Source organism: Rhincodon typus, chromosome 4 (assembly GCF_021869965.1).
Source record: "Rhincodon typus isolate 14 chromosome 4, sRhiTyp1.1, whole genome shotgun sequence".
In the NCBI taxonomy this organism is placed as follows: Eukaryota; Metazoa; Chordata; class Chondrichthyes; order Orectolobiformes; family Rhincodontidae; genus Rhincodon; species Rhincodon typus.
Window position 1 is genome coordinate 94,464,197 of NC_063335.1, and position 24,275 is coordinate 94,488,471.

General features: G+C 40.9%; 1 protein-coding gene across 1 annotated transcript in view; it reads right to left on the reverse strand.

Moving 5' to 3' along the window:
• The window catches only part of zc3h3 (zinc finger CCCH-type containing 3), a 102,753-nt gene that overhangs the window by 16,559 nt on the left and 61,919 nt on the right, over positions 1-24,275 (reverse strand). Inside the window, exons 6-7 of the mRNA XM_048596174.1 lie at positions 20,585-20,778; positions 14,903-15,093 (exon numbers count right to left, since the gene is read on the reverse strand). Coding sequence (XP_048452131.1) covers positions 14,903-15,093; positions 20,585-20,778 — 385 coding nt within the window. The remainder of the gene's footprint in view (positions 1-14,902; positions 15,094-20,584; positions 20,779-24,275) is intronic.

Below are 24,275 nucleotides of genomic sequence, written 5' to 3' on the forward strand. Positions count from 1 at the left end.
TCGGGCCTAGACCCTTTTCTGAAGAAGGGTCTAGGCCCGAAACGTCAGCCTTCCTGCTCCTCTGATGCTGCTTGGCCTGCTGTGTTCATCCAGCTCCACACCTAGTTATCTCTTTTTCATAAATTCATGTTGATTTTGTGTGATCCCATTGGGATCTTCTAAGTATTCTGTTATCACATCCTTTATGATAGATTCCATTATTTTGTCTACTATTGGAGTTAGGCTAACCTGTCAAATACTGTCCTGAATTTCTTTTGTTAAGCATGAGTCACTTTTCTTACTGTGGTCTTTTAGCTGAAAGGAATGTATAACTGCTGCAATATATACATTCGTTCCTTAAATAATAACCATGCCTTTTAATGAAGTTGCCCAGTCTCTCATAGCCAATTCAACTCTCAAGCCTTTGCAGTTTCCTTTATTTAGATTTAGGACCCTAGCTTGGGATTGGATTAGTTCACTTTCAACGCTAGTGAAGAATTGCATCATGTTATGGTCACTTTTTCTTAAAGGACCTTTTACAACTAGATTATTAATTAATCCATCTCACTCTAAGAAAAAAAATCAAGGGTAGTTTGTTCAGAGTTGTTTTCTCAATATACTGCTGAAAAAGCCGTCTTGCACATACTCCAAGAGTTCATTCACCACAGTATTAATGCTAATGTGGTCTGTCGACCTGGCATTGTGGAATTTGAAAACAATTTCCCAGCTTATTAACCTAGGGTTCTGCATTGCTAGCCCAATGACAGTTTGCTTCCTCCAAACAGCTCCTTACTCTTCTTCTGACAATGGCATTGGAACTGTACGCTCACTGAACCACCAAAATAGACAGGAAGGGTATTTACATCTCGTTTGAAAGATGACAACTCCAAAAATGCAGTAACCCCTCAGTACTAAGCTGTTATTTTAAATAAAGTAGTAATTCTTTCTTCTAGATCTTCTCTCAAAGAGGGAGTTCTTCCTGTTTCTCCCCCAAATAATTAGACTCCTTAAAAACAATCAAAAATTCACTGAAATGATTTTCTAATTTTATTTTATTTGAAATAGTTTATTTAAACATTTGAGTCTGAGGAATCTGCTGGAGTTAGTCAGCCTGAAAACTGAGGGGATTAAATTAGTTTAAATGACATATTTGTTGAAGCACACTAGGCTAATGACTAGGTCTGTGTTGATGTTAATTCAACTCTCTTGGAATGCTGTGCTCACCATTTTGTTAAATGCTAAAATATCTGACTACAGGAATGTAAAATGACACACGAGGCAGAGCAAGAATGCCGTCTGAATGACAGCACTCCCTACTATAAAAAGTAATAAGTTATGACATTCAGATGGTATAGTGCTGCATGTCCTATGTAAATACATGCATGTTAAGTTTAAATCCATATTTCAGTCATTGATATGTTTTAAGCTATTGATACTATTGGATATTGATGCTCGGGTTAAGGTTCAACTATTAAAGAGGCAACAATGTTAGAAATTGTCGATACAACTCTCTGCTTCTACGAAACATGACAACACAGACATGATGGGTTGAATGACCTACTTATTGCTGTAAAATCCTTGTGAAAAAGCAAACAGGGCAAAACAGCAAATATAGCTGCCTTGCCTTTAAGAATTAAATTGTTAGCATTTAACAGAAGCATGATGGTCTTCAGCTGTAGATGCACTCCCTTGGTTTATTTAGGCAGAGCAGCATTAGGCCATATTCTTGAGACAGGTAAAATATTGCTCATACTGGAAATGTGAAATTTAGAAATGAAATACTAGAAATACTCAGCTGGTTTGGAGAGAGAAACAATTCAAGTTTAAAGTTTATAAGCTGACACTGTAAGGTTAAAAGAGGCTTCTTATGGCCAAGAGCAGCAACGTTGAGTAGTGGGGAGTGGGAATGGCTGACATGGAAAGTAAGAGGGGTATTTGAGGGTGTAGAGGGGCATGAAGTTATCTTTCAAAGCATTTTCTCATCCCAACTGTGGTCCAAGATCACTCTCAGGAGTTGTGCACCTCAAGTCATAGAGTCACAGAGTCATATAGCACAGAAACAGATCCTTTGGTCCAACCAGTCCATGCCGAACATAATCCCAAACTAAACTAGTCCCATTTGTCTGCTCCTGGCCCATTTCCCTCCAAGCATTTCCTATTCATTTACTTATCCAAATGTCTTTTCAATGTTGTAATTGTACCCTTAGAAAGCCGGCCACTTCCATGAAAATTACAGGGTGCTTGAATATGCAATGATGCCAGCCATGCCGGGATTGGAGAATAAGGGCTTTTTTCCACATGAGTGGAAACTGCCGCTGCTGGGGATGGGGCAGAAATCGCTGAAGTGCAGTTAATTTATTCCACCAATTACAAATATCTGCAAAAGCTCCCCAAAAGATTCAACCAACAGAAACATTGCAACAACTTCTTCATGCACATATAATTAATAGACTAATGAAAGCCCTTGTCCTAGGTGGTAGAGGTCACAGGTTTAGATGGAGCTATCGAAGGAGCCTTTGAGTCATCTTGTATATGGCACACGCAGCTGCAACTATGCATCAGTGGTTTAAGGTGTAAATATTTAATAGGGTGGTGAATGGGGTGCCAATCAAGCTGGCTGTTATGCCCTGGATTATTTGGGGGGTGGCACAGTGGTTAGCACTGCTGCCTCACAGTGCCAGGGACCTGCGTTTGATTCTATCCTTGCGAGACTGACTGTGTGGAGTTTGCACATTCTCCCTGTGTCTGCAAAGGTTTCCCCCTTGTGCTCCAATTTCCTCCCACAGTCCAAAGATGTGCAAGTTAAGTGGATTGGCCATGCTAAATTGCCCCATCGTGGCCAGGGATGTTTAGGTTAGATGCGTTAGCCATGGGAAATATTGGATGGGGGATGGGTCTGTGTGTGATGCCCTTTGGAGGGTCGGTGTGGACTATTTGGGCCAAGAGGCCTGTTTCCACATTGTAGGGACTCTATGAAAGTAGATGCAGAGACTGAGGCAAGAAAAATTATAATGGACATTTAAGAAGCATCAAAGCTCCTAAACAAACATTGTACCTATCTCCACAGTAGAAACCTGAAAACAAAATACTAGGAAACCAAGAGACAGTAAGGAACTGTATGACCAAGTAATACTAAAGTAATGGCACCAAAAGCCAATAAGTCTCCTGGATCTGACTGCATGCATTCTAAAAGATATGGCTGCAGATATAGTGGATACATTCATTGTGACTATGTTACCGACCAATCCAGACATTTTTGCAAGTGTAACCTTCTATTCATCAAAGTAGGAAGAGAGAAAATGGAACAATAGGGTCAGTGATCCTGACATCAGATATTGGGAAAATGCTGGAATCCCTTATTCAGGAAGTGATAACATGCAGTTAGAAAATTACCATATGATTGGACAAAGAAAACATAGTTTTATGAAAGTGAAAATGCATTTTGACAATTTTTTTAAAAATTTCACAACAAGCAGAATAGATAAAGGGAAACAAATGGATCTTTTTATGTTTTCACAAGATCTTAAGATAGCTGCTATATGAAAAGTAGCTATACAAAGTAAGGATTCATAAGGCTGATGGGGGTGCAATATAATTTTAAAAAAAGGTAAAGTCTCAATAGTTTTTGCAAACCATAGGACTGCTCCCTCACTACACAGAGATGACTGACGGTGGTTTAACCTGAGGGTCACCACGCCACAGGCAAAGGAGAAGGCTGAGAGGGAGAGTCCTTTATGGTAACCTCAGCTGGTACAGGAACTGAATCCACACTGTTGGTGTCACTCAGCATCATAAACCAGGCATCCAGGCAAATGAGCTGACCAGCCACAGGTAATATTAGAGCATCAACTGGTGAAAATAGAGAAAACAGCAAGCAGTAATAAATGGGTCATTTCCTGTTGGCAGGTTGCTGTTTGTGGGGTGCTGGATAGATCAACATTTTACGATCTATGTGAATGATAGAGATGAAAAGGCCAAGAGTAAACTACTCAAGATATTTTAAAGATGTAAAGCCGGTAGAATATAGGCTGTGAGGTGGACACAAAGGACAGAATCTTCTCAGACACTGAATGATCTGGGTATTGGCTAAAAAGGTGGGGAACTCATGCGGGATCGGCAGTGAGGTGTTTCTTGAAATCAAGACCCAAAAGCCCCCATTTTCCAACCGAGTGTTGAATGACAAAACTAGATTCTTGCTAGTGACTGGCAAATGGCTTAGTTGTATGCATTTACATCTAATTATTAGTTAATCTAACTTCATTTTTAAAATTAATTTATATGCAGTATCATATTCTCTGACCCACCGGATAGAAACTGGATGGTGACATTTCCTGACACTCAGCCCACGGATTACACTATGGTGAATCCAAGCGATCTGCGTGCACTCTCTTAGCACTCACTTTGCACTAACTAGGATGCTCACAGTGTCCTTGCCTTGCCTTGTGTTTCTGTGCTTTGCGCTCTCAGCCATTGCTTAAAGGCACACAATATTTCTGTCGTTTTAGCACAGATACAAAGCCAGGCAACTTGACATGGTTGTCAGCAGTGATAATCAAACAGGTGGATATGCTGTTGTATGGCACGGTGCTAAATTAATCTCACATCTGGACCATGTGCCTGCAACATACCAGGTAAACACACTGCATTGGAAACCATCGAACGGCCATGGCTCAAAGTCAAAGGGGAGAAGTCCTCATTCAAGACAAGGGAGTAGGGGGATTCAGCCACAGTACATCAAAGGCATCACTGATGATCAGTCTCAGGGGTTTGGACATGGTCAGTCACCTAGTTGGGGCGGTTAGGGTCAGAAGAGTTCAAATCACTACCGTTTGGGGAGTAGGCCAGAATCAGACCTGCAGGTCCAGGGTGTCACAAAATGCAAGTCAGGCAGCTGCATACAGATCAGTCAGTGGTCCAGTCATAACATCACGCAGGGCTGTCTGCTGTAGTCAATCAGTCTGGGGGTCAACTCGATGAGTAAATTAAATCTGTGGTTTAGACACAGCACCAAGAAGGCAGAGATCAGATTTGACAAGAGATTTTCAACATCATTCATGGACTGGACAGTGAAAATAGGGAAAAGTTATTCCCACTCGTAACAGAAAAAAGAACGAGAGGGCATAAATTTAAAGTGATGTGCAAATGAAGCAAGGGTGATATGAGGGAAAGAAAACCTTTTTCACACAGTGAATCGTCAGCATATGGAATGCACTGCCTGGAAACGTAGTGGAAACAGGTTCAGTTGAGGTATTCAAGAAAGTATTGGCTGATTACTTGAACAGAAATGATTTTGAAGGAAATGGGGAAAAGGCAAGAATTGTTATTAGGTAACAGAACCTGCACAGGAACAGACTGAATGGCCTCCTTCAGTGCAGTAGCAATTCTGTGATTCTGGGATAAAGAGAGAACAACAATTGTGAAGGGGGAAAACCACAGAATTTCTGCTGGAGTTCCTCAGGATAGGTATTTTCTGATCAACCTGTTCAGAGATGTTATTACACACCTCTGGAGGAAGTGGTACTTGAACTCAGGCATGCGGGTTCAAAAACAGGGACATTACCACTGTGCCACAAGAGCCCTTGCGTTCCTCAGGGTAGTGTCCTAGGCCAAACCATCTTCAATAACCTCATCAATAACCTTCCCTCCATTGTAAGGTCAGAAGTAGTACGGTCGCTGATGACTACACAATGTTCAGCGCCATTTACAACTCTTCAGATACTAAAACAATTCATGTCCAATTGCAGCAAGACCTGGGCTATATTCAGGTTTGGGCTCTCTTGTTGACGAGTGGCAAGTAATAGCTGCCCTGCAAAACAGCAAGATAATGACCATCTCCAACTAGAGAGAATCTAACAATCATCCATTCATTCAATAGTATTACCATTGCTGAATCCCCCATTATCAACATCCTAGGATTGCCATTTACCAGAAACTGAAGTGGACTAGCTATGTGAGTACAATGTCTATGAGAGAAGTTCAAAGGCTGCAACTCATCTCTCAACTTCCCAATACTTGTACTCACGACACAAGCCAGGAATGTGACAGCCTACTTTCCATTTGTCAAGATGAGTGCAGCTCCAACAACAATCAAGAAGCATGGCACTCCCCAGGGAGGACCAGCTCACTTGAACAGTACCACAAGCGTCATTCCCTTCATCACCAATGCTCAGTAGCAATGGTGCGCGTATACTGCAGAAATTCACCAAGGCTTCTTAAACAGCACCCTCCAAACACCGACCAGTACTATGTAGAAGGACAAGAGCAGCATGATCTATAAACTCTCATTCAAGCCAGTCACCATCCTGACCTGGAAATATACTGCCATTCCTTTACTGTCACTGCGTCAAAATCCTAGAACTCCCTCCCTAATGGCATTGTGGGGGTCTTCCCACACCAGTCTGAGAAGACAGGCATGGATAATAAATGCTGGCCTGGCTGGCAATGCCCACATTGATGGTCTAAATCACCTTGATGGAGCTGAAGGGGTAATGTGGAGACATGGAGTTGTAAGTCAAAGTGATGTGTAGGAATGTGCGGAGGTGTAGTATTGATGGACTTGACAGGGATTGCCTGGAAGAAACAAATGTGGAGATTAAAAAGGCAGTTTGAACACCACGCTAAGTTTGAGATATGCCCAGTGCAACCTGTGTTGCCTACCATTTTCAAACAATTTATTAATGCAACTGCAAATGAAAAATGGCTGCGACCACACTTGAACTTGGCTAAGTAACCGTGTTTAATCTATATGAGCAAGTGAGTTCTACTTGTGAGCAAAATAAGGTCCTTCAAGGGTAACTGCATTAATCAGGTATTTCTACAGCACAGGGTGAAGTTACCTGTAATCATAGCATCCTGGATGTAAATGCACGCACAGTTCAACTGTAAAGTGCAAATGCTGGTTACAAACAATCATGAGGCTTGAACTGTTGAACTGTCATGTTCAACAACATGCTCTCATATACAATGATGCCTTTCTTGAAAAATTTGGCGGTGGGAGAACAAGGTATCAGTTCTGAGGAAAAGTCATACCGGACTTGAAATGTTCACTCTGTTTCTCTTTCCACAGATGCTGCCAGGTTTGCCGAATTTCTCCAGCATTCTACGCTTGTTTCAGATTTCCAGCATCTGCTGTATGAGGCTCTTATTGTTTATCAGTAATCAAACAGCCCTGACAATTTTCAGCAATTTTTACATGATGTGAAATATTCTACACTGATTGACATAAGGTCCTGTGTCAAAGTTCCACATAGAGGCATTCCATGGCCGTCCTTGTCAGAGTCTCCTATATCCCATTGCGTGAGGAGTATGCTAAACCATTACTTGTGAATGATGTGAATGCTGACTACTAACATAAGAATCTGCTCCATTTCTGATATTCCCCACACAGGATCACCATGACCAATGCATCCCCCCACAGCAGGAGATTTCTTGCATGAGCTGCACGGCAACTAAGAATCAGAGAAATGAAGAAGGAAAATATGTGTCCCTAAGCCCAAGTACAGCAGCAATTTCCAGCAGATGCTGAACAGCTCCCATAAGAAGAGATGGCAGGTTAAGGGCCCCTCAGGCAGCAGTCTTTCATCCTTAATGCTATTTCCTCCAAATGAACAAGCAGCAGTGCCATCACAGACTGAGATATCTCAGGACACTGTCACTGAACTACACTAACTGCTGGAGTGGCAACTGTGACCTGAAAGAGTGAGTGGCCATCCTATCCTGGTGGTGGTCAAAGTGATAGTGGCACTAAACTCTTATGTAACTGGCTGCTTCCAAGGAGCCACTGGGGTCCTGTGTGGGATCCCTTAATCTTCAACCCACAAATGTATTAAGGCATTTACCTGTGCAACTTGTGCCAATCACATTGCTTCACCCCATTTTCCCATAACAAGGTTAGTGCTACAGGTTGGGCAGTAGGCTGTGGGAACGTAGCTTGCTTCCTGCAAGTGCAGAGTGCGGTAGACTACACACATTCCATTGAGAACACTATATTTTAATATAGCCAACTTCATTAACTCAACAAAGTTCCAGTGCACCGGCAATCCATCATCAATGTGCAAGCAATCTGTGTTCACTGTTACCAGGTCTTTTGAGGTCCGTGCCAGGTACTCTGGAAACTGCCGTGGTGCCTATCTTCTTGAGAACTCTCTTTTTCTTGTTCATTTCAAGGGCTGAATGTTGTAAAAGATGGATTACAAGGAGACAAGGACTACTCTCTGCAACCGTGATGACTCCATTATGTAATCACTTGACTGAGACCAAGCATGGATACAATGCAGCCCACTCTTTGACCAGGGCTATGGTGGAGTAGAGAATAGGTCTGAAGTTGAGGTTCCGATGCTTAGATCGTTCTAGGAGAGCTCCTTATAGCAGACTCCAAAGTGTGCCGCACAATCCTAGCATATGTGCTGTGAACAATCAGAGCAGGCAAAGAGGGAATGTGATAAACTTTGGACAGCTGGGAGAGTGGCTTCAGTCTTCCAACGAGAAAGACGGGGACATTGCTCCTGATCAATGTCACCTTCTGTATGATAGAGTACTCTAGTATCAAGAGCAACTAGTTAGACAGGTGTTAATTGACAGTGATGTGGACGCGCATTCATTGACATTAAACTTGCTGCTGCTTGAAGGGAAAGTTGTCCCTCTCTTTTCCCAGAGGCAAATGAAGCTTTGTTTTTTGTTTGCTTTCACTGTTGCTGACTTGCAAGTGAAAGCTTTGAACCATTTGTGAGCTTTCTAGTTCAGGATGGTCCCACACTGAAAAATGAGAAGATGCTGGGCTAGTAGGCACTGGGGAAAGAGTAGACAAGGTTTTAAGAATTGGATAAGGCTAAGGACAGATAAACTGTATTGCTTAGTTCAGTATCTTATGGCAATGAGGTGCGCTTCTTAATAATCTGTCAACTCAATGCTAACTGTCCTTCCAAGAAGAGGGGGAGAGGGAGCAGTCTACCACCCCATAATTTTCTGCCTCACATGTCTGCAAAATCTCAAAGTCAATGATCTCAGAAGAATGTAAGTGAACAATATCTCTTGTTCCATTAATAAAGCATCACCTAAGGTATTCCACTGAGTGGATCATAGACCATAAGAAATGAGCTCGTGAGTGAGAAAGCGATCCAGTGACACAATTCAATCACATTACAACTGGAATACACTAGCCATGATAGTGTTCGAAATACTGGTCAGATGCTAATGTGACAATCAAAGCTTTTGTTTGTTTCAAGCATCTGCTTCACTTCAGTACAATACAAGCAGCCAAGACACTGAAGGACCATAACCCAAATGGGATCCCTTCTTCCTCTCTTATTCTCTCCAGCTAACAAGATTCCAAAACCTGTTTGCCTATTACAAATATTCATGTGCTACAGACAGAGATTATAAAGAAAGAGCTCAACTCCAATATTGCTACCTCCAGAAGAAAGATAAATCCCCTCCTGCACCTCTAAACTGCCTAACATTGGATGCATCAGGACCAAGTGAAAGCCATGTCACTGCTAAATTTAGCATGGAATCAGCCAAGTCACTAACCTCCACGAACGCACATTCCTTTCATTTTACTGGTCTCTAACTTGCTTAATCTGCTCATCTGCACTCTGTAATCTATTTATGTGGGTGTACGAACTTCAACCATTGCATATACGTGAGCATGAAAGTCACAGCCTAATTTATTATGTTGCTTAGACCAATGAAATATATCCTGCTTCCTTTGTTAAAGCTCAGGAAAACCTATCTAATTTTGTCTTCATGATGATAAGTGAACAATCAGTGAATTGGTAAATATATCCTTTCCAAAAAAACTTTTCAAATGAAGAAAGGGCAGAACAGGGAGCCATCCTACCTCTCATCCTCTGATCAAACAATTTGCTGCATTTCCACCATTTATGTTATTTGCTTCAGATTTCAATCACTTGCAACTTTTCTTCTCATCTCCAGATTCAGCATTCCTAGAATTACAGAACTGTATAGCACAGGAGGAAGCCACTGAATTTGTGACTCTCTGAAAGTGTTGTTCATTTAGCTCCATTCACCTGCTTCTTCCTCTTACTGTTTTAATAGTACTTGTATGTCATTTCTGTGTATAAAAAAAGCTTAACTTCTTGTTTCGTTCTTTTGTGAATTATGCCTTCAAGTATCTGAAGTTCTCCAGGCAAATCACCAACTTTGGACACCTCTATCAGACCTCCTTGCAATCTTTCTATGCTGTACAACTCTGTTCTCATGAAAAGATCCCTTGTTTCTCCAACCTTTTAACTCTAGCATCATCTTAGTGACATTTTTCTCTCTCCTTAGCTTTGAAATGCCTCCTAAAGTAAAGTACTTAAAATGGAGACCTAAGCATTATTCTGCCTAGGTTTAAAATAACAAAGTTTAAACCTTGGCTCGGTGGAGGTGCACTCAGCTCTAAATTAGAAAGCTTGAGCCTCACTCCAGAAATTTTAGCACAATTTAGGTTAATATCCCAATACAAAAGGAGGTGCTTTTCTGTGAATGAAACATTAATCTGAAGCCTCAACTGTCCTCTGTGGTATACATAAAATTTCTGTTGGTCAATTTGAAGAGGACTGTGGCTATTGTCTCCTAGCCCTGGCTAATATTGGTCATGTAATTAGCGTCACTTAAAAAAAAAAGAGATCAGCTATTATTGCATTACTGTCAATGGGATGTTCCTGTGTGCACATTGTTTTCCATAGTCTGAAGTGAGAAAGGTACCACAGAAATGGACATTTCTTGCTTGCTTTCAGAAGTGCCTAAATCGAAACAATGGTTAATACAACAGGTCTAATGGCTGAGCCAGAATCCTTAGTGAGCAGTTAAGACATACATGAAGGCTACTAGTTTGTGTAAATTGATCTAATTAGTACCAACACCTCAACAACGCTACACTGGGGACAACTGACTTAATGCTTCAGATGCCAGTTGTTATCTCGTGGCTGCAAGTGCAATCTGTGGATTTTGATTAAGTCAGGATGAACTTGGCTTTGTTTACAGTCTTCCATGGCTCACATTTGGACACATACGGGAATAATAAACATTGAATCTTTTGAAGAAACAACAGTGCTTTGGAACTGCATACCCCTACAAGAAGCCAACATCTTGCGATAAAGCCAGTCAAAAAATGTACAACAAATACTAAATTCAGAAAGGACAGAAAGGGGTTAACAAAAGCATTTTTTGGGATATATTACAATTCACCGATCATAAATCTGGCAGTTAAATGCTCCATTATCTGAGCTATTATCTGACATAGACACAACATGGTAACATCCAAAAGCTATCAATTACTCTGAAGAAAGTCTGTATCATCCCTTGCACTACCTTATTACCTATGCTCCAGTGATATGTCAAACAAACCTGTTCAGCTGTTAAGTGCACACAGTGGTGCTGTTAAAAGCTGGTAGTGAACTCCTTCCATTATGATTATGACCATGAAATATGACAATAAAATGACATGTGCTGGGATATCAAAAGCCTGCTGCCTGCTGAGCTGAACTCTTGTTTATAACTGTTCAAAGAAACATATCTCTGGAAAATGTTTACAAAAGAAATCACTCAGATCTGTAAAGGCCCATCTCTCACTCCTCTCTCCGGCTTTAGCCAGAATGAATGCTGCCATTTACTCCTCACTAAACGGGCAATTGGGAAACAGAAACATCTGCTTGTTTCCCTGAGACTTTTGTTCTCTTTCACGAACGAATTAAAGTACGACAAACGATCCGTAATTAAATTATCGCATGCATGAGGTGATCTGTGAGTGGTGCAGTCATCTTGAAATTATCAGTCCCAGCACATTTTTAAGATGGCTTCAGACTATTTAAGTAGAGGATGAAATATGGAAAATTCGAATTGCCTCAGAGGTTGCAAGCTGTTTATGCTCAATGCTTGGGTTGTTACAGAACACCAGTAGATTACCGAAAACCACCAGGGTTACAGTCGAATGGCACCATCTCTAAAACTGAATAACTTAATAGTACATTGCACTATTAAGGACATTGGAAAACTGCAAAAACTTTTTTTTTTTTTATACATATAAAGATGAGTGCGGACCTTGTTCTTGAATGGTGATCCCACAGTGGTGTTAAGTAGTAACTTCCAGGATATTTATCCAGAAAGAAGTAATTGTAATAAATGTTCAAGTTAAGAATGATATGCAACTTGCAGGGGAATTGGTGATTCCATGCTTTTAATGCTGTTATCCTTCTAACTTGAATCTGTCCAACAGCTGGCAAGAAGGCCGGACTGTGGCCTGTCAATGTGTCCTGTGCGACCCACGATGCGGAAACTAAGTATAGAAAGGATTACTGGAACATTCTGCAAGCTGCTGCCCAATCAGATGTCATTTTAGTCCCACGGTTGCTGCCAATGACTCATTCATGACCCCATAACCAACAAATGCAGGAGAGAAATTATTTCTGAGTAGAAAAGCAGTATGCTTTGTGCATGCGAATTGTTTCATCCAGCCTGAGGCCTGTGCACTGAGGGCAGTGACAAGTGTGCTCAAATGTTATGGAGAGAGTGAGTGTATGGGATGAGATATCTGCCAAGCAGTGACAGGGGACAGCATGCCTGAATCAGGCCTTGGAATAAAGGCTTCCAAGTCATGGAGCTAGTTGGAGTCAGGTCGATGAAGCTCCTTTCTTCAAACAAAGGCCCTGTATGAATGGAACTGCAATGAAGATGCTGGAGTGGGAAGCCTAGGCATGGGATGGGACAAATCTGAGTTACTGTGTGTGCATATGAAAGAAAAAGAGAGACAGAGAGAGGTTGAGGGGTGTGTGCGCGCGTGTGTGTGTGTGCGTGCGTGTGGTGCAAGTGGTGAGTGTATTGGTGGGGATGTTGTGTGGGAGAGGAGCATAAGTATATGGGAATGAGGGGTGACTGTAGGGGGTGATGAGAATGGGAAGGGTGTGAGCGAAGGACAGCAGAGTGAGTGAGGGAGAGAAGGGTGAGTGAAGGAGATGGAAGTGAGTCAGTGGGGTGAGACAGTGGGAGAAGTGAGCATGAGGGAGTGTGTGTGCTTGTGAGGGAGAGAGTTTGTGAACCTAAGTTGAGTGAATCAAACGTTTACCCACCCTTCTCCTTGGCTCTCCCCATGGCCCAAAGGGAGGTGAGGAAGAAAAGCAAGGCAAAACAACAACAGATTTCTGACCCCACTTTTGTGTGAATTCCACCGAGACCAGCTCAGAGTGTGCAACACCAGAGGTGACGCAAGATTAGTCAAGTTAGTTAAGTAAAACCCAACTCCTTAGCCCCACCAACTTCTGTGGACTTGCATCTAGTTTGTCTGTCTGTGTAGCTCTGCTTCTCAACTGAAAGGGCAAAAGTGGTTTAATTAGCTATTTCTACTTCTGAGCACTTTTTAATGGCCATTTTTATTAATTGATCATTTATTTAAGTTCTTGATTTATTTCAATGGAATGATCTTTGAATTGTGTGGTTACTGTTGTGTGAAACCTAATGTTTCTGAAAATTGCTCAGACTCCTGGAGTGACAGAAAAATTTAAATGTAGGGCCCCTGTGCTGAAAGGTTGGACAAGCTTGTTCTAACTGATGGAGGTCACCAGGATGTGGCACACTGACAAATTAACCTTGGTGAGTCACTGCAGTGTAGCCAACAAACCGTGCACGATACAGTATTGCAAGGTGTGGATGTTGTGTATTTTTAGACATCAGCCATTTTCCGCTTTGATGCTGCTTCATCTGGGTACTTTGATCTAATGTTTCCCACTGAAATGATCTTTTTCATTAAGCACGGGCTGTTTTCCAACAAAGTATTTTTCGATTGAAGAAAAAGGTTTGCATTTATCACATGATAGGAAGGCTGCGATTTCACGAGAGAGAGTGCAGAGGATGTTGCCTGGGCTGGCAAGTTTCAACAGTGAAGAGAGACTAGATAGGCTGGGCTTGTTTTCCATAGAGCACAGAAGGCTGAGAGGATCCTAACTGAGGAGTACAAAATTATGCGGGGCTTAGATACGGCAGATAGGGAGCATTTTTTCCCTTTTGTAGAGGAGTCAACAACAAAGGCACAGTTTTTAGGTAGGGAAGTTTAGAAGGGATTTAAGGAAATATTTTTTCACCCAGAGGATTGTGGGTATATGCAATTCACTGCCTAAAAGGATGGTAGAGGCAGGAACCTAGAAGATATTTAAGAATTATTTAGATGAGCACTTGAAATGTCGTAGTATGTAAGGCTGCTTGCTAAGTGTTGGAAAAATCAGATTAAACAGATAGATGCTTAATGCCAAGCATGGACGTAATGGGGCCAAATAACCTTCTCCATGCTGTATAAACTCTAAGGCTCTTATCTACTGCTTTTCTAGCAGATAGGCTGAAAATTGATTCCAGATTCCAATGTGCCTATAGTTTTGGAGTGACCAGATCAGTTTCTGGTTTGTACAAGTATCTCACATTTGGAAGGCCCACCTGACAGATTTGTTCTACCATATCAATGGTATTTGGGCAAAGCCAGCTGAAGAGCAAACACCACTAAGAGAGATGAGTTAACAACTTCTAGACATCATTTATGTGAGTTTAACGGTCTTCTCCTGACCTTCAAAATCCTCTTTACAGTCTTGACATTTGACAAGGCCTTTATACATTTTCTTTAACTCTTCCTCCTACTGGACATCTATTTGCTCCCTAACATTGACACGTTTATTGTATTAAAGGTGAGACATTAAATATAAACTAATGATTTTGTAATGAGTCGGTAGGTCAGCAAGGATAACTAAACATTTCGGATTTGATCTGTGATGTGCACTGATTTAATGGATCTAAACTAATTCAGTAGAGTTGGTGGATTTTACCTCCGCACCTAGCTCCTTACCTCATTCTGTGCTAGGTCTGAGAGTGTGGGTTGTCAGTACCAAGGCAACACCAAATGAAATGGCCTAAATATAAAAAGAAATGAATAAATACATACCTTGTGTTTCACCTGCTCTTACTACTTCTACTTCAGAATCTGCTTTCTCTTCACAGGATGTGGATGAATGAAGAGCAATGAATGCTGGCAACCAACACTGGTTACTGCTATTGTTCTTCAATTCTTCAGTGACGATAGAAAGGTTAGCTTCTGTCTCTGAGGATACTTGCTTCACAGTCTTCTCCATTTCTCTACCAAAGATTGAAAGAATCATGCTTATTTTTCTTTTATAAAATCCAGTTACCCTATATGCAAAATTAGTCAATTTAATTGGAAATATAATACTTTTTGGGATGCTGCTCAAATGCAACTTTTTGCCAAGTGCAATATACCTTATGATTCGAATCAGTTGCAAGCCTATTAACAACTGCAGAATTCATGCCAATTATCTTTGATCAAAATAATAGTAGCAGGAGTTAAACCATGTTAAATATGCAACTAGATTGGGAAAGTGAGTCTTTATATCGAGCAGAATTTCATTGGCTAGAATTAAGTATGTTACGATTCTGTTACATTTAAAGAAGAAAGTCACACACCCAGTAATTCACTGACAGAATTGCTCTATAAGATGCCATGCTTTTAAGTAAAAACAAACTTTACTGCATATAAAAACAAATTAAACAAAGCAAATACCATTAACTTTTTTTATGCATTTATGAGATGTGGGTGTTTAGAAGTCAACCATGTTGCTATGGGTCTGGAGTCACATATAGGCCAAACCAGGCAAGGATGGCAGATTCCCATCGCTAAACGCCAGTGGTAAATCAGATGGACTTTAACAGCCATTGACAGTGTTGCATGGTTGCAACCATTCCAATTACTTTTCAAAAAATTAAATTCAAAATTTACTATCAGCAATGGTGGCATTTGAACCGTTGTCCTCAGAACATTAGAGCCTAGGGTTCTGCATTACTGGTCCAGTGACATGATCACTATGCCACCACCTTCCCACAGAGTCATACAGCATAGAAACAGGCCTATCGGCCTACCATGTCAATGCGCCAACAAACACTGAACGACACTAATCCCATTTACCTGCACTTGGTCCGAAGGCTACTATGTCCCTGTATTTTAAGTGCTCATCTAGATGCTTCTTTAATGTTGCCTACACCACCCTCTCAGGCCTCATGTTCCATATTTCTACCAGCCTCTGGGTGAAAATACTTTTTCTCAGATCTCCTCTAAGCCATTTACTCCTCACCTTAAACTTATGCCCTCTGGTCTTAGACACCCATGTAACACTACAATTTATAAAGACATGCTATAAACTCGGGTCTACTTTCTATTTGCCTCCAAAGAGTTCCTTTGTGTAACGTTGAAGGTTTATTCTCTTTTCCTGGGACCAACTTGAAAGGTATGTCATCACTCTCTGGAATTCATTCTGATTTCTCTCCAGTGCTCCACTTATTCACCAAGGTTCAAGATTTCATGGCATTCCTTCAATCAGCTTTTGGCTAAGCAACCCTCCAGTTTCTTTACTACCCTTATGACTCTGGATTCCAAACCCAGAGGTGTAGGCCATCCTGCAACTCCTGCACAAGAGCTTATCACTCATCAGAAAACATCCAACAGCCCACTGCTATGGTTTCAAACTACACAAAGCTGATTACTTCTGTAAGTTGAATTGCAACTAAGTCAATTGCCTTTTACTAAAAGGATTATAGTTGACTTCTTCCTTTAGCTTCTAGTCATTTTCCCTTTCCCTTTTAATGAATATTGGCACCCAACTGTAGGCACCATAGATGACAGATTCAATATTAACTGTGTTTCAGGTGCGGGTGTTGCTTTGTCTCTTATTTCCAAGTAAGTATAAAAGACTCAAAGTTGACATCAAATTTTAGATGCTTTTCCAAAAGCATCAAAACATTAACCAGTCTTGCAGCTGATTACGCTCTACCAGAATTTACAAAGACAAACTCATAGTAAAGCATCTCACTAAGGTCCACACATCTCCATGGTAATGGGACACAAGGCCTGTCCCCAGGTTGAAACACAAATGAATTACCTTTTAATCTAAAGCATTCCTTAGTTCTTGGAAGCCACGTGAATTACTTACATCTTTACTGGAATAACTGCAGACAGAAGAGGAAAATAATATGGGAAAATGCATTTTGGCATTTTTCTGCCTTATCCACATAATGCTTGATCCCTTTACCGATTCAAAAGGTAGGTCTGCAGGTACAACAAGTAATTAGGAAGGCAAATGGAATTTTGTCCTTCATTACTAAAGGGATTGAAATAAAAAGCAGACAGGTTATGTTGCAGCTGTACAAGGTGCTGGTGAGGCCACACCTGGAGTACTGTGTGCAGTTTTGGTCTCCTTACTTGAGAAAGGATGTACTGGCACTGGAGGGGGTGCAAAGGAGGTTCACTAGGTTGATTCCGGAGTTGAGGGGGTTGGCTTATGAGGAGAGACTGAGTAGATTGGGATTATATTCATTGGAATTCAGAATATTGAGGGGGGATCTTATAGAAACATATAAAATTATGAAGGGAATAGATAAGATAGAAGTAGAGAGAATGTTTCCACTGGCCGGTGAAGCTAGGACAAGAGGGCATAGCCTCAAGATTAGAGGGAGCAGATTTAGGACTGAACTCAGAAGGAATTTCTTCACCCAGAGGGTTGTTAATCTGTGGAATTCCTTGCCCAGTGAAGTAGTTGACGCTACTTCAGTAAATGTTTTTTAAAAAAAGGTAGATTTTTTTTGAACAATAAAGGAGTTAAGGGATACGGTGAGAACGCGGGTAAGTGGATCTGAGTCCACGAAAGGATCAGCCATGATTTTATTGAATGGCAGAGCAGGCTCGAAGGGCCAGACGGCCTACTCCTGCTCCTAGTTCTTATGTTCTTATGTCCTAAAATCTGTTTAGCTCAGCCTTGAAGACATTTAACAATCCTCAACAGCTCTCTGTGTAGAGAATTACACAGATTTATTACCCTCAGAAAGAAGAAATTCTTCATATCTGCCTTAAATGTCTTAAACTCCTTACACTGAGCCATTCAGCACCCGACCTCATTATCGTCTTGCTTTAAATGTAGACAAAACTGCAAAATTCCAGAGGTGAGGTTTAGAGTGGCTATCCCTGACAACAAGGCTGTATTTAACAGTGTGTGACATCTAGGAGCTCTAACAAAACCAGAATCAATCGGGGAAAACTCTCAGCTGGTTGGATTCATACCTAGCACAAAGGAAGATGGTTTTATTTGTTGGAGGTCAGTCACCACAATTCCATGAAATCTCTTCAGGAGTCCCTCAGGGTGGCTGTTATTTCTGTTACGGAAGGTACCTGCTTCATCAATGATGTTCCCTCCATCTTAAAGGCAGAAGAGGGAATGTTTGCAGATGATTGCACAATGTTCAGCACTAATCATGATTCCTCAGATACTGAATAAGTCCATGCCTAAATGCAGCAAGACCTGTAAAATATCCAGGCCTGGGTTGACAAGTGACAACATTTATGCCACACAACTGCTGGACGACAATGTTCTCCAACAAGACAGAATCTAACCAGTGACCATTCAATGGTACTATAACCACTAAATTCCCCATTGTATTGGTTTTTTTTAAACAACTGACCATAAATTGAACTGGACTAGCCATATAAGTACTGAGGCTATAAAGCAGGTCTGAGGCTAGGAATCCTGCAGTGTATAACTCATCACCAGACCCCATAAAGCCTCTTCACCATTGTAAGACGCAAGTCAGAAGTGTGATGAAACACTCCCCACTTGCCTGGATGACTGCAGCTCCAACCACACCCAAGAAGTTTGATACCATTCAGGACAAAATAGATGCTAACTGCAAAGACAAACCGTTCATTGCAAGAGGATTTGAGTTCAGAAGTAGGGATGGCCTACTTCAGTTATACAGGGCTTCAGTGAGATTGTACCAGGAGTATTACGAGCAGTTTTATTCTCCCCACCTGAGAGAGGATGTACATGCCACAAAGGGAGTACAGCGAAGGTTCACCAGGATGATACTAGGGAAGGCAGGATTGTTTTACGAGCAGAAATTGAGAAGAGATTGGCTAAGCCTCATTTGCTAGAGTTTAAAAGAATGAGGGGTGTCTGCTTGAAACATACAAAATTCTAGCAGGGCTAGACAGACTAAATGAAAGGAGGATGTTTCCCACAGGTGGGGAGTCTAGAACCAAGCGTCACAGTCTCCGGATATGTGTTAGACTATTTAGAATTGAGATGAGAAAGCATTTCTTCACTCGGAGCGGTCAATCTGTGGAATTTGTGACCACAGAAGAATCTGGAGGCCAGGTTAATGAGCATATTTAAGAAACAGATTGATAGGTTTTTAGATATTAAAGGCATTAAGGGATATGGAGCAAAAGCAGAAATATAACTTCAGCTGTTATAGAGAATCAGCCATAATTCTTTTGAATGGCGAAGGAGGATCAAACTGTCAAATGGCCTACTCCTGATCATAGTTTCTATTGGCACCATATCCACAATGTTCTACCAACAATGCTCAGTAGCAGCAGTATGAACTATCTACAAAATATACTGCAGAGATTTACCAAGACTCCTTAGAAAGCACCTTCCAAATCCATGACCATTACCATCAAGAAGGTCAAGGGTGGCAGAAACATAGAAACACCACCAGCTGCAATTTTCCCTCCAGCCACTCACCATCCTGACTTTGAAATATATTGCTGTTCCTTCAGTGTTATTGGGTCAAAATCCTGGACCTCTGTTCCAACAGCATTGTGGGTGTACCTATACAAAATGGACTGCAATGGTTCAAGATGGCACATACTCAAGACCATCTGGGAATGGGCAATAAATGCTGGCCTAGTCAGCCACACCCACATTGTATGAATGAATAAAAAAAATTACAATCTTACTAGTGCTATAAATCTGAATAATACAGTCACTAATAGGACCTAAGTCCCCAACCAATCAATAAAATACTTTCTTATGGGAGCACAGATTTAGTTTGCCGATCTGGCAAAGCTGCAACTGTTAGACTTGCCTGTCCTATTGCTGCTGCCCTAATGGCAAGTGTTCTGGCCCAATCTATCCTTGTACAAACCTTACACTGATGGTTAATGAAAGGCCATCCAACCAGCTTACAGTTTTCCTGTCATTTCATTGTACACAGTTGCTCACAAAATTCTGTCTCGGGGCCCTATTCTTGCCTACGCGTCTGGGTGTTGTTGACTGCCCATCTCAGGGTCCTCCTCTTGTCTACTTGTCTAGATGCTGCTGATTACCTGTCTTGGGGTGCACTGCATCTCTGCTCTCTCCATGTCATGGTTCAGATTCAGAATTTAGTGGGTGGAGGAGATTCACAAGTGTAAACTGGTTTAATTTTTTTTCATGTGTTTTTAGCAACATTACCTAGTTTTTGAAGAGAAATCTTAAAATTTATAATGCAGATATCCAGAAAATCATTTTATAAGCAATTTTGGGCCAGCAACTGGGAATGACCTCCGATCACTCACTTCTGATGGTCAAGTGAGAGTTACTATTGATCAGAAATTATACTAGAAGAGCCATTTAAAATACTTAAATATTAAAAATATTTAAAATAAGTTACAAGAACAGGTCAAAAGCTAGGCATTCGATGGCATGCAACTCAACTTCCAACTCCCCATACAGACAGAATAAAATACTTTATGACTATTCATTTTTTATCTCAATTCCCAGTGGCAATCAATCTATCTTACCTTTCGTTGTCATCCATGAGTTTAACTTGCTTTAAAGCTGCGCCCTCCTCTTCCACTCCATCCTGACTTGTATCAGAAGCGTGTTTTCGCTTGTTACTTTTCCGCTGTAGGTGTTGCAGCTTGCACTTGGAACCCTGTGCACAGCTCCCAGTCTTGGAAAATTCAGGACAAACAAGTGTGTGCTTCTTCTTGCACTGGAGAAGAAACATTTTCTTTAAATATCAGAAATTCTTCATTTAGCATACATTTAAAATTCACTAAAGACCACGTGTGTAGTCGACAAAGAGATCCTTGAAAGGCTAAACTGCCTCACTAAATGAATAGACCCAAGTACAATAGGTGAAAGCACACAGTAATCAGCTCCATCCCTGCTCCATACAACCCAAACTTTAGTTATTTCTATATCACTTTGGAGTAATTATCCCAGCAAGAACACAACATCAAGAATATAGGGCAATTTAGAGATGTCAATATAAGGGTTTGAAAAGAGGAAGCCCATGTGCAAAGAGAGATGGATACAATGAAGTCTACTCTATGAATACTTCAGTCTTAGGAATCGATATTGGAGGCAAACAGGGATCATTGATCTGAGAGTTGATAATAAATTAGAGAGATAGATACTTTTGCGTCTTTGCAATTCTAAAAGCGGCTCAGGAGCAGAGAGACGGGTATCTATGTGCACAGATCAGTGAAGATGGCAGGACAGGTGGAGAGAACAGTTAATAAAGCATGCAGTGTTATCAGCTTTATTAATAGAGGCTTAGAGCACAAGAGCAAGGGAGTGATGTTGAACTAATGTAAGACACTTCTTAGACCACAGCTGGATTATTATGTACCACTGTGGATACCACATTATGGGAAAGGTATGAATGTACTGGAGCGAGTGCAGAAGTGACTTAGTCGCATAGTTCCAGGAATGAGAAACTTCAGATATACTTAATGATTGAGGAAGTTATACCAATAATGGTAAGGCCTTAGGTAGTGTTGTAGACTAGAGGGACGTGGGGGTTCACTTCTTAGAAGCTTGCATCACATATAGACAGGGTGGTTAAAAAGGCCTTTCGCACACTTGCCTTCATTGCTCAGTCCTTTGAGTAGAGGAAACGGGAAGTCATGTGGAGGTTGTACAGGACATTGGTGAGGCCTCTTTTGGAATGCATTGTCCAGTTCTGTTGCCCAGTTATAGGAAGGATATTATTAATCTGGAGAGGGTTCAGAACAGATTTACCAGGATGTTGCCAGGTATGGAAGGTTTGAGTTATAAAGAAAGCCTGGGTAGGTCGGGACTTTTTTGACTGGATCGTAGGACGTTGAGAGGCAACATTATAAAAGTTTATAAAATAATGAGGGATATAGATAGAGTTAATGGTAGTTGTCGTTTCTCTAGAATGGGGATTTCAAGACGAGGGGGCACAACCTTAAGGTGAGAAGAGAGAGATTTAAGAAAGACATGAGGAGCAAATCTTTTACACAGAGGGTGCTCGCATATGGAATGAACATCCTGAGGAAGTGGTGGATGTGGGTACAATTGAAATATTTAAAAGACATTCAGATAAGTACATGAATAGATAACATTTGGAGGGAAATGGGCCAGGAGAGGCAGGTGGAACAAGTTTAGTTTGGCATTATGTTTGGCACATCTAACAGTCTGTTTCTGTGTTGTATGATTCTATGACTCTAAGTTGGGACACTTTGTCTTAGAGAAAAAAAGGCTGCGAGGAGACTGATAGATGCTTTTAGAATCATGAGCAGTTCGGATAGAGTAGATAGAGTGAAGCTGTTCCCATTCATAAAAGGAACAAGAATGAGAGGGCGTATCTTCAAACTGATGAGCAAAAAATGCAACGGTGATGTGAGAAAAACCTTTTTCACATAATATTAATAGTATGGAATGCACTGCCTGGAAAGTGTGGCAGTGGCATTTTTCAACTGAGGCACTGAAGAGGGCAATGGATGATTATTTAGATAGAAACAGTGTGCAACAATATGGAGGGGGAAAGCAGGAGATTGGCATAAGGTAATGATGATCGTTTGAAGAGCTGGACCAAATGGACTCCTCCTAAGCTTTAATTCAGGGACTCTCCCAATGAGACAGACCACCCAGATGTGAAGTTGTGGTTTGAGTCCATTGGACTCTGTGCAAGAGAGGGCAACCAAAAAGATTTTACAAAAACTGTTTCATGGGTTGTAACTTTGGCTGGTAAGACTAGTAAAGTTGCTCAACTCTGGCAGTTAACATTGTTGAGCTCTGGACCAGGTAAATATTACATATGATTTTAAGTTTAAATAGGAGCAAGTTGAATCATATATCCAGAGTATTGACCTGAGAAGCCAGATTACAATTCAGTGACATTACTGCTATAACACTATCTCTTCTAAGAACTGATGCCCTTTCCTGTAGAGCATTGTCAGGTCAGAGTACATTAAGTAAAATAGCTTCAGTTACTCCTGCAGCTAAACCCGCACACTATCTTAATGATGTTATTCGTGATTCTGTTGAAGTTTATTCATTCTGTTGTATTCCACAAATCTAATAAAACAAGACTTGCTTCAGAATCCATTGTCATCCCAAATATTCAGTAACTGGAAATATGGAATATCACAATGGAGTCCACTACATACGAATACTGTATTGCAGTTATCAAACTTGTGCAGGATCAGTTCAGCCTATTAAAAAATAATGGACGCCTTATTTGTAATAAATCATCACACTTCCTGAACATTAAGAATCAACTACCACAGCATGAATGGCTAATTAAATGTTTTCAGTTGCACAAAAACAATGTTATGTTTTTTTTCTTTAGGCTTTACCAGTCACTTCACTTTTATAGCACACACAAAACAAGAAAAAAATGCATATCCATTAAAAATAAATAGGAAAAAGAATACATCTGACAATCAAACAGCAACAGATGTCTCGAAATACTTATAGACTTGAGGGCAAATTATTGAACTGGTTAGAAAACTCACTGAACGATAAGAGATAGAAAGTAGGGATAATGAGCAGGATCTAATTGGCAGGATATGACTTGTGTTTTCCTCACGAATCTGGGCTAGGGGCGTATACCGTTCTTTGCATTTACTAAGGACTTAGGTTACGTATCCTAATTGGTCAAGGATATGTAGTTGGAAGCATAAAATTACAAAGGGATATTGATAGCTTTGTCCATTTAGTAAAACGATGGCAAATCAACTTTGGACCTAAAAACAATGACCCAGAAGTTGTGAGGAACACAGATGGATCACCACTCTGCTCAATGTATATGTGAGCTCCATATTTCTAGCTGGGAATTCTGATCCTGGCTCCTTCAGAAATGCAGTGCATACCTAAATTCAACATGGTCCTTCATAGCGCAGTATAATTCAAATTAACTATTTTGTTAGTGTTTTGAGCCCTAAAGGAGGATTACTGGACCTGAAATGTTAACTCTGATTTCTCTCCACAGTTACTGCCAGATCTGTTGAGACTTTCCAGCAATTTCTGTTTTTGCTCCAGATTTCCAGCACCTGCAGTGTTTTGTTTTTTTTATTTTGTTAGTGTGCTGTGTTCTGAGAGCTAAACGCCTGGCAGCACAGAAAGACATGTTGACAACTACAGTGAAAGGGTAAGTATCTAAGGTAAGTGTAGAGCTGAGGAATTTGGTTAAAAAGGGTGGGTATCAGGTGGATAGAATTCTACGAAGCTGACAGA